Source organism: Mastacembelus armatus, chromosome 17, assembly GCF_900324485.2.
Source record: "Mastacembelus armatus chromosome 17, fMasArm1.2, whole genome shotgun sequence".
Classification (NCBI taxonomy): Eukaryota; Metazoa; Chordata; class Actinopteri; order Synbranchiformes; family Mastacembelidae; genus Mastacembelus; species Mastacembelus armatus.
In genome coordinates, this window is record NC_046649.1 from 2,892,861 (window position 1) to 2,906,085 (window position 13,225).

A 13,225-nucleotide genomic window follows, 5' to 3' on the forward strand; every position below is an offset into this window, starting at 1 on the left:
TTTTATTTTATTTTCTAAAATTCTATTTTCATTTTTCCCTCATTATGCGGCACTGAATGTAGATTAATGAGGGATTTAAACAATTGTAGTATCAGGCTGCAACATAACAAAACTAAAAAGTGAAGGGGGTTTGAATACTTTCTGTACGTGCTGCTGTCTGGATCTGGTTTACATTAATTTGAGGCATTACTGTGTTGTAAGCCCATGTGGTTTGGGTCTAGTTGTAACCATTACACAACATATCCTTCATTCCTAAGCTCTCTGCCAACTGAAACCATTTCATTTCAGCACAAATTCAAAACACATCATTTTATAACCAAAATTCAAAACAGGTTCTGATTTTGAGAAACCTCAATATTCTATGGAGAATCTGGAATGAACTGAGACTCTGTTAGGTAAATCCTTTAACAAATAGACTCAGAGGACGAACTTTGGTAAGATTATATAGAGGTTTTACTTGCAAGGAGTAACAGTCACACAGCACCTTGGTACAGCATGAGAATCACTGGCTGCTTGCAGCCCAACACATCAGTTTTCATGGAAATACAAAAGGGAGGGGATTTCTCACAGAAAGACATCTGGGCCCTTCTCAAATAGTCAAGGTTAGAGCAAACTGTGCTCACTGAGAGCAAAAATTATATTTCCACAATACACAATAGGTCCTATTCAGAAGTGTTTCAGTTATACTAAAGTAAGGTGGATCAGGTCACAGGAGGTAAACATTTTAATTTCTCTAACAGACTCAAATGTCTTTTAGGTATTTTTATTGTCTTTGCAAAGAGGACTGTCATGACAAAGTAAAGCACTCTGCCAGAGAATGACACAAAGGTCACAATAAGTTTTATACAGTATTATCAGGATGGATATAGAAGCTACCGGAGTATACACAGGTTGTACATGAACATCAAACCTAAACCATTAACATAGATCCATGTTCTCATACACGTGTACATCAACATTATTGGCAATGGCCCGTCTCATCACATTTGGCCAGTTTAGGTTTCACTATGGCATTTTCTCTTCTCACTCATTGGGTGGTATCGGCCCAACCTTCCACACCTCCATCTCAGACAATGAGGCTGTCATTCAAATACAATAGGTACATGAAATCTCGGCTGCCGAAGCTCAAAAATCCCCTTTCCTCCACTCTCCACTCCTCTGGCTTTCATCCTCTCAGGAGCTGATCAGCAGACCTGCCATGGACACAGACCTGATCACTATCTGCAACTAATCAACACACTTAACCACCTGTAAGAGTGAGAATGAGAAAGAGAGGAAAAGAGGGAGAGAGAAAAAAAAAAAAAACGCTGTGATGTAACAATGTGAAACCAAAAGAGTTAAATCTGAATAACCAGTAATGCCTCTGGATGCCATGACACCATCTCTGCTGCTGTAACTGCACAGAGATCTGGGCAGACCTGCAGCAACACAAGCAATTCAATTCAATTCAATTCAATTTTATTTGTATAGCGCCAAATCACAATACAAATCATCTCAAGGCACTTTACAAAAACTAAAACTAAAAACCCAACAATTCCCTTATGAGCAAGCACTTGGTGCCAGTGGAGAGGAAAAACTCCCTTTAATGGAAGAAAATCCTTGAGCAGAACCGGGCTCAGTTTGGGCGGCCATCTGCCTCGACCGGTTGGGGTGAGTGGATAGAGCAGAGAGAAAAGAACAGCAACAATAAACAACAAATAGACACTGCAGGTTGGTGGGACCAGTAACTGCACATCAGCGATAAACAGCTCCAGGACCAGGGACACCTGCAGAAGGTACAGAGAGAACAGAGAGAGAGGGAGAGAGAGAGCACAAACTAGGGGAGAGAGAGAGCACAAGGTTAGTAACATTCAATGGTGGAATATACATGAGGTGGGAGGAGAGAAGAGAGGGGAGGGGAAGGGAAAGGGGGGGGTTAGGGTAGGGGAGCTCAGTGCACCGATGGTCCTCGGGCAGTCTAGGCCTATAGCAGCATAACTAACTAAGGGATGGTTCAGGGTTGCCTGAAGCCAGCCCTAACTATATGCTTTGTCAAAGAGGAAGGTTTTAAGTCTAGCCTTAAAAGTACAGAGAGTGTCTGCCTCATGAACCCAGGCTGAGAGCTGGTTCCACAGGAGAGGAGCTTGATAGCTAAAGGCTCTGCCTCCCATTCTGCTTTTGGAAACTCTGGGAACCACAAGTAGACCTACACTCTGAGAGCGAAGTGGTCTATTGGGATAATATGGTACTATGAGGTCTTTAAGGTATGAAGGAGCTTGATTATGAAGGGATTTGTATGTGAGAAGAAGGATTTTAAATTCTATTCTGGATTTTACAGGGAGCCAATGAAGAGAAGCCAATATAGGAGAAATATGATCTCTCTTGCTAGTTCCTGTCAGGACTCTGGCTGCAGCATTCTGGATTAACTGGAGGCTTTTTATGGAGATACTGGGACATCCAGATAGTAATGAGTTACAGTAATCTAGCCTTGAGGTAACAAATGCATGGACTAGTTTTTCTGCATCATTTTGAGACAGGATGTTCCTAATTTTGGAAATGTTGCACAGGTGAAAGAATGCAGTTCTAGAAATTTGTTTTATGTGTGAGTTAAAGGACATGTCCTGGTCAAAAATAACTCCAAGGTTTTTTACAGTAGTAAAAAGTACAGTAGTAGTACTCCTACAAGTTTACAGAGCATTTAATATTTGATGACACCATACAATAGTATAACACACATTTTTATGTCACAGAGCAATGCTGAATGTGGTAATAAAGAGGAGCCATCCACCCATCTACATCCACATCCACTGCCCAACTACCCACTGTAAGATTGTGTCTCCTGTTAAATAATGAGTTGCAATAATACTAAGTGGCTATGGCACTATGAACATCATTATTTTTGTGTTCTTCTAGCTCCCAGTGAAACAACTGTACAAAGTATACTTGGAGCAAATACACAAAGCAAACCTAGAGAGGGATCATTTAAAACTGAAAATTACTAAGACCCAACAAGAAATCCAGCTGCTGGAACACAAGTTAATGGGTGGGTAAGGTGATATGGTGCTAGTGGTGTATGATGGTTTTAACAACATAAAATGGCCCTTTATTGCATCTGTACTTGCAGGAAATAAAGAAAACTTGATACGTATTGTTTCCCTAATTATTCTGCCATCTGGCACATCTTGAGGGTAGGAAAGATGGACTGTTTCACTTTCTGCTGGTGCAGGACATTGCTCTCTTCGCATTGTCGCTATGTTGTGGAGAACCACACATGCCACAGTAATGTCACAGGCCCTGTCTGGTGTGACCCTGATCCTGTGAAGGCACTGAAACCAGGCCTTAAGTATGGCTGTAGTCATTTCAATTCTGGAACATAGGGAAGTGTATGTTAGTACTCATAGGCAAATCTGTGGCTTAGTGCATAATTTGTGCGTCGTGCACAGATCCTGGCCACTTTGCTTTCACATTCGTTATTACATGTGATATGACCTTAAACACACAGAACAAAAAATCTGCATTAACTGTGATGGAATTATCTTTCATAATGGATGCTAAAGGCCACTGTTTACATTAATGCTGTGGAAGGACTTCCTATTGACATAAGGGAGCCACGATAGTCTCATCTATGCAGCCGATCACGCCTGGAAACCCTAAAATATACAAATTTATTTGTGTATAAAGTGTCAAAACTACAGGCTGAATGTGCCCATTGTTGCTTGTAGTGATTCCTGCAATTTTGTAGAATTCTTCTTTGATAAGATGCATGGTTCTGTGATTGTGGAAGACCACAAGACCACAGCAGACGTTTGAACACAAGGGTCACATTTCTGACTGCGTGACAGGCAGTTGCCTTTGAAATGTGTTCTGCATCACCGATGTTATAAAGGAAATGTTATAAAGGAAATGTCCACTTGCAAAAGAAAGAGCTACTAAAAAAATTTGTTCTGATTTTGGAGTGTGTCCATGAGACGTCATATGGGTATGTAAGAGATGAGGATATCAAGATAATGAAGCAGGCTGGCAGAAAACAGTATCGCTCATAAAGATAGTCTTCAGGAAAAGGAAAGACGTCTAGATGGGGTTTGATTACTCTCTTGACGCAGAATTCTGCAAAGCAAAAGGTCACACCATGTCTCCTGCCTCTTCTTCAGTCTAAATGCCAATTGGCTCAGAAACAACTCAGGGTTTATCAAACCCGTCAGCGAGCAGATTTGGTTCATGAAGTTACCGCAGTAACTGACTCGGTCAATCTGAACCCGCTTTGTGAAACCGAAATCCCTGAGTATCCCTCATCTCCAATTTAAACTCTGGGTTGTCGCTAAACCTGCTTTCTGAAAAAGGCCCCAGGTGTCAGTGAATCAGAGTAATCAGAGTAAGTAAGCTTCTCCAGCCCCAGTGTCCTCTCTGGTTGTACTTAAAACACACAGAATCACAGGTTCTGGAATTAAAAAGAAATTCCCTTAATCACAACCTGTAATTATAGAATCTGTTAACTTTATACAAGGGCTGTTACAGCCTGCCTGTATGTCCACTCAGACACTGAGGCACTGAAGGTGTTATGGTCCTACTCCCAGATGTATAATTAAGGAGAGGACACAATAACATGACCACCCACGAAAAAGCAAGAACAGCCGAGATGTTGCTAGAAAAAATGGGTCTATTAAGTCACAAAACGAGTGAAGTAGGAGACCATAGGGGTGGTACAAAAACAAATGAAAGTAAGAAAACAAAACACAGGCCTCCATGCCACTTGGCTAAAACACTAATTAACAAAAGATATCCTAAAACAAAAGACGATCTTATCTATCAAAATGGCGGTGAAAAAAACCACAGGGAAGCCACTAACCTTTTATGGAGATACTGAGACATCCAGATAGTAATGAGTTACAGTAATCTAGCCTTGAGGTAACAAATGCATGGACTAGTTTTTCTGCATCATTTTGAGACAGGATGTTCCTAATTTTGGAAATGTTGCGCAGGTGAAAGAATGCAGTTCTAGAAATTTGTTTTATGTGTGAGTTAAAGGACACGTCCCGGTCAAAAATAACTCCAAGGTTTTTTACAGTAGTGCTAGAGGCCAGGGCTATGCCATCTAAAGTAGCTATAATTTTAGAAAAGTTATTTCTGAGGTTTTTAGGCCCAAATACAATAACATCTGTTTTCCCTGAATTTAAAAGTAGAAAGTTACTGGTCATCCAGGCCTTTATGTCAGTTAGACACGCTTGAAGTCTGGTTAACTGGTTTGTGTTAACAGGTTTCATAGATAGATACAGAGTGTCATCTGCATAGTAGTGGTAATTAATAGAGTGCTTCCTAATGACATAGCCTAAAGGAAGCATGTACAGGGTGAACAGAATCAGTCCTAGCACAGAGCCCTGCGGAACTCCATAACTAACTTTTGTGCGTGTGGAAGGTTCATCAAGGACATGAATGAACTGGAATCTGTCCGATAAATAGGATTGGAACCATTTTAATGCTGCTCCTCTGATACCAGTCACATGCTCCAGTCTCTGTAATAAGATGTTGTGGTCAATGGTGTTGAATGCAGCACTAAGGTCTAGGAGGACAAGTATAGAAACAAGTCCATTATCTGAGGCTAAGAGAAGATCATTGGTGACTTTTAAAAATGCTGTTTCTGTACTATGATGTGCTCTAAATCCTGATTGAAAATCTTCAAACAAGTATAAAATGTGAGTACTTTTGCCACTTCTGGAACACACTGATTAAATAAGTAGAAGCTTGCTAGACAGAAATGCAAAACAAGAACAAACAGGTGTCATAACAATGATTCATAGTAAGGAGATCTTCATAAAGTTCATAAAATTGATTTTCGATTACACAGTCACCATGCTGAAGACCCTGTGCAGCAGGTTAAGAAACTGGATATAAACAGGTCTTTCACCTCCTGCCCAAGCTTCAATTTCTGTTTAACAGTCCTAAATACTTCTGTAAACTCTCCTCTCCATACTTGTTCTTCTCTCATTCCATTGATTCACATCCTCTCAAAGCAACATAATTAGTGTTTCGTCTTGAATTGTGAACCTATGATCTACAGGGACACTTTCCATGGAAGTATTTTTTTGACTCAGAATGTTCCATTTTGTTTATTACCCAGTTACAACATTTTCATACTCTGCTCTTCTGTTAATAGTTTCACAACCTCACATTTAGAATAATGCATTTTCTTCCCACAGCTGTGCCAATAAGATTGGGATCTGTAAGAATAAGAGTTTTTGGGCCCCAAATGAAATGAATGAATGAATTATAAACAAAGTAAAGTGTTTTGGCAGACTGGTGATCCAGCAGTGTGTGTGCCATTCTTACAATACTGATTAATTTTCCATCTCCTAAAGCCTTGTCCAAAATGGCACAGTATTAACTTGACAGAATGTACAGAGAAGACAAAGAAGTTAGAAATCCTGTTAATGTGCATATTTCCAGTTCCCAGACAGACAATATATGTGAGACAGGGAAAGACATCAACTTAAAGCAGACTTCAAGGATTTGAACCAGAGGTAAACACTCAGCAGTTCAAGTTCCTCCTTTAGTTGGAATAAAACAGAACCTGAGAATGTCCTCTGCATTCTTCTGTGCTCAAACACATTCCTCGTGTTTTACCCATGTTTCTGTGTTCCTCTTTCACAGCACTGCAAGCAAGTCAGCGTGGTGAAATAGATGGAGCTGGCATTAAAATTTACAATCATAGTGTGTCTTTTTATCTATTATGTGAAAGTGAAATTCTCATTCAAGTCACTGAGAAAGTTAAATCAAAGCAAAAATTTCAGCAGTATAAGACAAAACCCTGCTTTGTACAGAGTTTGAATCTACGGAGGGGTCTAGTGACTATACCCAGTGGACACAACTACTGCATGAGCTGTAAAACTTGGATCACACATGAATCTATAGCTGTACTGACAAATCATATGAAATCATATCCTGTTGAAAAATATGTATCACACTTGCAGATTACTCTCAGATCCTAGAACCCAGAAAAACCACAGTGGGCTTTAGGTGAGGGACTGGAAGAGGAAAGATGTTGAGCTGGAGCAGCAGAATGTTATCGGCACAACACGCCTTCTCACCCCAGACTCTTCATCTGTGAAGTCGCAGATGTACCAGACAAAAGCTTTGACGCCAGCATAATTTTACACATAAACACTAGTGTACTTGGAGTTTATTTGCAGGTTTAAGATGTAGCCCTACCAGAAGCCACATGGAGATATCTTCTCTGTGAACTTCCACTTCTGGTTTCTGTAAACAGAAATGATGACATCTGATGCATTTACAGTACTGCTGGTGTTGACATCATGGCAGAAACCTACTCAGCAGCTGCCACATTATAGATATTATGTCAGTCAGAAAACCTCTGAAATTAAGTTATATTCAAGTTATGAAGGGAAAACAGGTTCTGTGCGAACCTCACCACTGGCAATTTATATACATATAATGCAAACTATTTCTTCCAATCAATTTCATACATTTTCAGAAAATCAAACTGTAATAGATGTGAATCAAAATCTTTTATTTGGCAAATCAGAGTGAAATCTAAGCGGTAAGTGCTTTTAGAAAATGTATCTGCTTAGTCAACTAATATGTCAAAAAGCCCAACATATATTGAAGCTGTATCAAATATTGTTACTGCATGGATATGAAATAAAGAAGCCATAAACGCAGTAGCCTAAAAATAGCAATACAAAACAATACTAACATGCATGTTTCTGTATCAAATGCTCTTCATATAGACAATGTAAGTAGTGGTAAACAATCATGGCGGTTTGATAGTATTTCAAAGAAAGTATTTCAGATATGAAAGTTTTGTTGCACTGTCTGAATTTCAGATTGAGAGGAGAGATTTTCCCACCTTCCCATGAACAATTTAACACATGCAAAGTTCTATCATAAAACTTGCATTCCCCAATATACACTGCAGTGGTTTGTATGAATACAAAATCAGTGTCAGACATCAAGGCTTAGAGCTGAGGCCCATCAGTGGCATAGGTGGTGCTATGTTCTAACCATTTAAGTAAAGAGCCTGAACTTGCGGCTGTCAAGGGGTGATACCATGAGCCGAGCTGAACCTGGAGAGTACAGAGGCCTCCACCTGTTCCTCCAGATGACCGTACAGACTCGTGAAACCAGCAGGACACATGCTAACACCAGCAGTACAACTGATAGGACAGAAGAAAAAAAGAGACCAATAGATGATTGGGTCACTTTTGAGAACAAGAGTTGTTTTACGTTTTACTGTAAATCTAAAGAATAACCTTCCAATATAAAGGTGTTCACCTGTGTCATACAGTGGCTTCAGACCCCTTCACTTTTTATAGACTTATTTTGTTGAAGGTATCTTTTAAAACTGCTAAAACATAACATTTTTACCCATCAACTTACCCAACAATACTTAATAGGAGAAAATGGCCAAATCTGGGTTGAGCAAGGTGGATGGATATTTTATCAAATTAAAACACAAAGTGCAAAGTCAATTGGTCTGAACCATACCTAAAGCTACTGTACAGTTTTAATGTCAGGTGGAAAGGAGGTAGCTTTACTAGAAATGCTGAAGCATGGCTGGTGTTTCATCACCTGGTGGTGTTGATGTTTAAGTTCAACTCACCCATGAACACAGAATTTGGAGTGGGATGAGATGGGTTGAAATGTCTGAAGACGTTTCCAACCAGAGCCACAATCACCACAGGGTAGACTGTCAGGATGTTACGCACCCAACGGTCCAGCACCCAATTCTCAAGGATGAACCTAACACACACACACAAATTTCCTCTATGAGCAGCTGTTGTCTTAAGTAACATTTATCAAGGTTCACACCACTCTTGTGAAATGCTTGTCATTGAACCTTGTCCACTCAGACCTTACCATCCCACCACCTCTGCAAACAGGATGCACAGAGAGGCAGTTGCTGCTGTGCTCCTCTCCACACCCCAAAGGTGGAGAACCAGAGAGAAGTTGATCAGAGAGGCGATGGATGTCCATGTGGTGTAGACAGCCAAGCCATTCTGCACCTGAATAAATAAACAGGTACAAGCACAAAATATAAATGACATTATCTATGTACAGATCAGATTGTATATACTGTATATATATATAGTATATAGTAGATCTTTAAAAATCATTATTTTCATTAAACATGTCCTAAATAAATGGTCTTGTAAAACTTTTGTCAGGCAACACAAACTCTGCCTACCAGTATGTTGAGACAGGCCAGATCTTTGCGATGGTATGTCTGTAACCAGAGTCCATAGTAATCAGTGGCAAAGCAACAGAAGAATAAAGCGCTGTAGTTGGAAATCACTATCAGGATTGATACAACAAAAGTTGCCAGCATCAACCTGCAGACCAGAAAGAGTCTCCATGTCAACTGTTTCATTACAATTTGCATTTCAGACATATTGTAGTTAACATTAAATCTGTCTGGATGAATGTAATTTTAAAATCTGTCTTGATATGGTCAGTCATATCATACAGGATAAATGGCATTTTTAGGGATTCCCCAGCAACATATATCAGTTGCTCTACAATGACATTCATAATCGTGTGGTGAACATCTAGACTAAGATCAGGTAGTATGAGCAGTCCCACAACCTAAAGTATTCCCTTTGCACTACTAATTTAATCAAACTAAAAACTAAAATTAGGTACATGTGCTAAAAATAAATTAAGCAAACATAACTAATATCAAATCACAAAACTTATTATAGTTTCAGAAGATAATTAATAAATGTATTTGCAAAGTAACAAATATATCTGAAACCTTTCTGGTGTAGCCAAACAAATTCCAACTTAATAACCACACAATGTTTTATAGTGGGTTGTAGAGAATGGACAAACTCATTTGGCTTCCTCCACACAATTTAGAGTCACAAATCAACCCAACCTGCCCAACCAACTTGACCTAACCTCAACCTATGTTTCCTGCCCACAGCTACCCTCATATGATTGCTTTGCTTTCAAATGTTTATGCAAAAAAAAAAAAAAAACATAAGTACAGCAGATTCCATAAACATACTCTCTGTCCCACAGCAACAGCCATGTAATGTTCATCACCATACTGGACAGCCAGCAAAAATAGAAGGAGTAGGGCAGCAGACACTGAGCCCAGGATCTATTAACAGAAAGAGAAATATCAGTTTCTTCTGCATGGTGCTCTGGAGTAATGAGTTCTATCAGACAGACTCAATCTACATAAGTTAATATTTAAGACTGATGCTCTGATGTCTCCTTACCCTCTGAAGATATATGCAGTGATGTATATAACCATCAGCGTGAGCCAGGTATAGATAACACCCCAGATAGAGAAGGTCCAGCCAGCAGGAGTGATGTCTGTCTCATAGCGGGCTGATACGTTACCAGTACTGGCATGGAAAGGTCCTGGAAACAACAAAGACATTCAGCCACAAGAGCTTTAGCGAGGTCCTCAGACTCAAGTTGTCTGGAAAGGCCTTGTTAGCTGTTGGTATCCCAGTTCATTATCAGATGAACTATGAGGTGCTGGGTGCTGCTGAGGTCAGAGCATGAGAGCATTTGTATACAGCATCATTTCAATGTTGAAACTAAAAGCTCAAACCATGAAAAAGTACAGTATGTGGACAAAGTATTATTCTAAAAACACAGTCATACTTGAGCTGGATTAAAGAGCCCTTGGTCAAAGAATTTCTCAGATCCCTTACCCAAGCAACAAAGGTAAAAGTAAAAAGGTATAGTGTCAGTTGAGCTATCTGAAGATACCCCAACATTCAATAAAAGTACACAAGTTTTCTAAAATGTATTTAAAATATCAAAGTAAAACTTTATATGTAGCTATATAATTTTGTTTTCTGTAATACACTCATGAACTGCAAGTTTATTAAAAGGCAGGGGGAAAAAATTGTGTTCTGTGATAACTTAGCTTTTCTCAACCCTTGAAACACTTAATAAATGTATCTCTTTGGACCTCAAACAGTTTATGAGAGGATTAAAGGGGAAATCTCTTTTTGACGGAAGTAATGACAACTTATATAGAGTACATGTGATAAAGAGCCCCAACTACAACAGTACTTTTTCATAAGGGGTCACAGGTCAAAATGTTTGGATACTGCTGGTTAGATGCATGCTGGACAGCTGCCTATCAGATGTTTCTGTATGTACAGTCTTAACATAAAAAGTAACTACTAACAACAGCTGTCTGGTAAATGTTGGCTACTAAAAACTTAAATATTTCCAACTAAAATACAGCAGAGCAGATGTATAATAGAATAAAACAGAAATAAGTAAAGTACAAGTGTGTTAAAGTTGTATGAAAGTATAGTAGTTAAGTACAGTAGCATGTACTGAGTAAATGTACTTAGTTTCCAACATTGCTGAAGTGCATGTAAACACAGTGCCTTCAGTCTGCATATCCCACAGACCTCAGATGTCAACAGTGGACAGGGACCAGTTTTGGAAATACTGGTGTAGCTAATGGATGGACAGAAGGACAGAAGGACATCAGCACACTGAGGAAACAAAGTGCGCCCTCCATTTGACTGCCTGAAAATGGATTTCCATGCCACACCCTAACTAACCCATGGATGACTGCTTCCTCCACTTTTTCTCTCAAGACCAACATCAGAAACACTCCTGTTAATTCTTCAGTCAAAGCTTATCTGAGTTTATTGGGACTTTTTATCGAAGGTCGCTTACAAGAAGTATAGTGATTTGTGTTAACTGAGACACTCATGTTGATTTCTGCAGCATAAAATAAATTCAACTCTATGTCTGAATGTAAATGTACATGTACAGCTCAACGCCACTATCAGCTAGAGAAGGGCAAAATAACCTCCTTTTGTAATTTGGATGAACCGACCTTTAACCTAACTTTGTTCAAAGACCATCTTGTATCTCTGAAAGTTACTGTGTCCCACGAAACACAGCGCGGTCATGGAAATAAGTCGTGTAACGGGAACACTTGCTGCCAGTCAGAGCTCGGTTTCGTAACCAGTGAAAACACAGTTGTATAAGAAGAAAGTTTGGGTTGTATCAAATTAAAGACTGTTAAAGAGCCAGCGTCGGAATGGTTTTAAAGCAAACAACGTTACATTAACACTAACTCTACTATAGTGTATAACCTACACATGTACAGCAGCATAGCTCTAACGTAGCACTCTGGAAAACATAAAGTGTCCGGATACCGTTAAGGTACTTACTGACCTTTGCCTGCTCCGGCCAAAGCGTTAATAACTAAAACGACGACAAACACCGCGGCACACAAGATAATCACAAGAATTCGGGGTAAACTGTTGTCCTTCATTTTCGCCACTTAGTGTCCTGCTGCTCGGGCCGTAGGATGTCTGTAGCTGTCTGTAGCTGTCTGTAGCTGACTGTGGTCAGGGCGGAGAAACATACAAGCGCACGTTGACTAAGTGATGCGTTCACGTGCTGGATGTAGCCCCCCTCCCCCACAGCCTTGGAGCATACGTGTGTAAAACACCAAGAAATCAGCCTTTTCATTTATGCTGATACTATGTACAGTAATAACTGGACCTTCATCATTGTCATTACGTGTTTTTTAAGTGTTTTGAGCAGATATGAGACGCATTTGGGCTCTAGTAGCGTCCTCTATAGGAAAACTGGAAAAGCAGACAACAGTTCTGCCTACAAAAGTCTACTCTGTGGGTACATGTGCTGTAAAAATATTGTCTCAGATTTGAAAATGTCCATGTTACCTCAGAATGTGTACTGACAGAAAGGTACTGAACCATTTGTTCATGTGTGGAAATAAATATTCATGCACTACGCGTGTCCTGTGCTGAAATGTTAAGTCATTACAACTTTGCCATGAAATTTATTCTCAGTGCTGAAAAGCGTTGAAATTGTCATTGTTTTTCAACCCTATTTCCTCAGTTGATTGAATGAAATCTACACTCTGGGTAGGGTCATGAGAAAGAAAAAAATAATCAACAAATAACTCAATCACATGGACACATTATAGTACTTAATTTGTGCTCTTGGTTTAAACCAGGGGTCTCAAACTCAATTTACCTGGGGCAGCTAGAGGCAGAGTCTGAGTGAGGCTGGGCCGCATCAGGTTTTCCACCAGAAAAGCTTTGTTAAAAAAATTCCAATCTTCTTAAATCTCTTTATTTTTTAACACAAAATAAGATAAAAAAAATAAACAAATTAAGAATTAATAAGAAAATAAATAAAATAAATATAAAATAAATAAATCAATCAGTAATAAATATGATCTTTTAAGTCTGTTATTGTTTTGTTGTAT

The 13,225-nt window shown here is 39.3% G+C and overlaps 1 protein-coding gene across 1 annotated transcript; it reads right to left on the reverse strand.

Annotated features, from left to right (window-relative positions):
- Window positions 1–7,486: 7,486 nt before the first annotated feature.
- LOC113133952 (uncharacterized) lies at window positions 7,487–12,359 on the reverse strand. The gene is made up of 7 exons (XM_026313030.2): window positions 12,160–12,359; window positions 10,218–10,362; window positions 10,001–10,096; window positions 9,179–9,323; window positions 8,851–8,996; window positions 8,594–8,733; window positions 7,487–8,147 (listed from the first exon to the last, which is right to left on the reverse strand). Exons 1-7 carry the CDS (start codon window positions 12,257–12,259, stop codon window positions 7,999–8,001), a joined length of 921 nt encoding a protein of 306 aa, XP_026168815.1. The 5' UTR covers window positions 12,260–12,359; the 3' UTR covers window positions 7,487–7,998.
- Window positions 12,360–13,225: the final 866 nt, after the last annotated feature.

Coding starts and splice junctions, on each gene's coding strand:
- LOC113133952 (XM_026313030.2), bottom strand. CDS start 12,259: ATGAAGGACAACAGTTTACCCCGAATTCTTGTGATTATCTTGTGTGCC. Junction 10,363..12,159: donor TTTGGCCGGAGCAGGCAAAG/GTCAGTAAGTAC, acceptor TGTTGTTTCCAG/GACCTTTCCATGCCAGTACT. Junction 10,097..10,217: donor ACTGCATATATCTTCAGAGG/GTAAGGAGACAT, acceptor TTCTGTTAATAG/ATCCTGGGCTCAGTGTCTGC.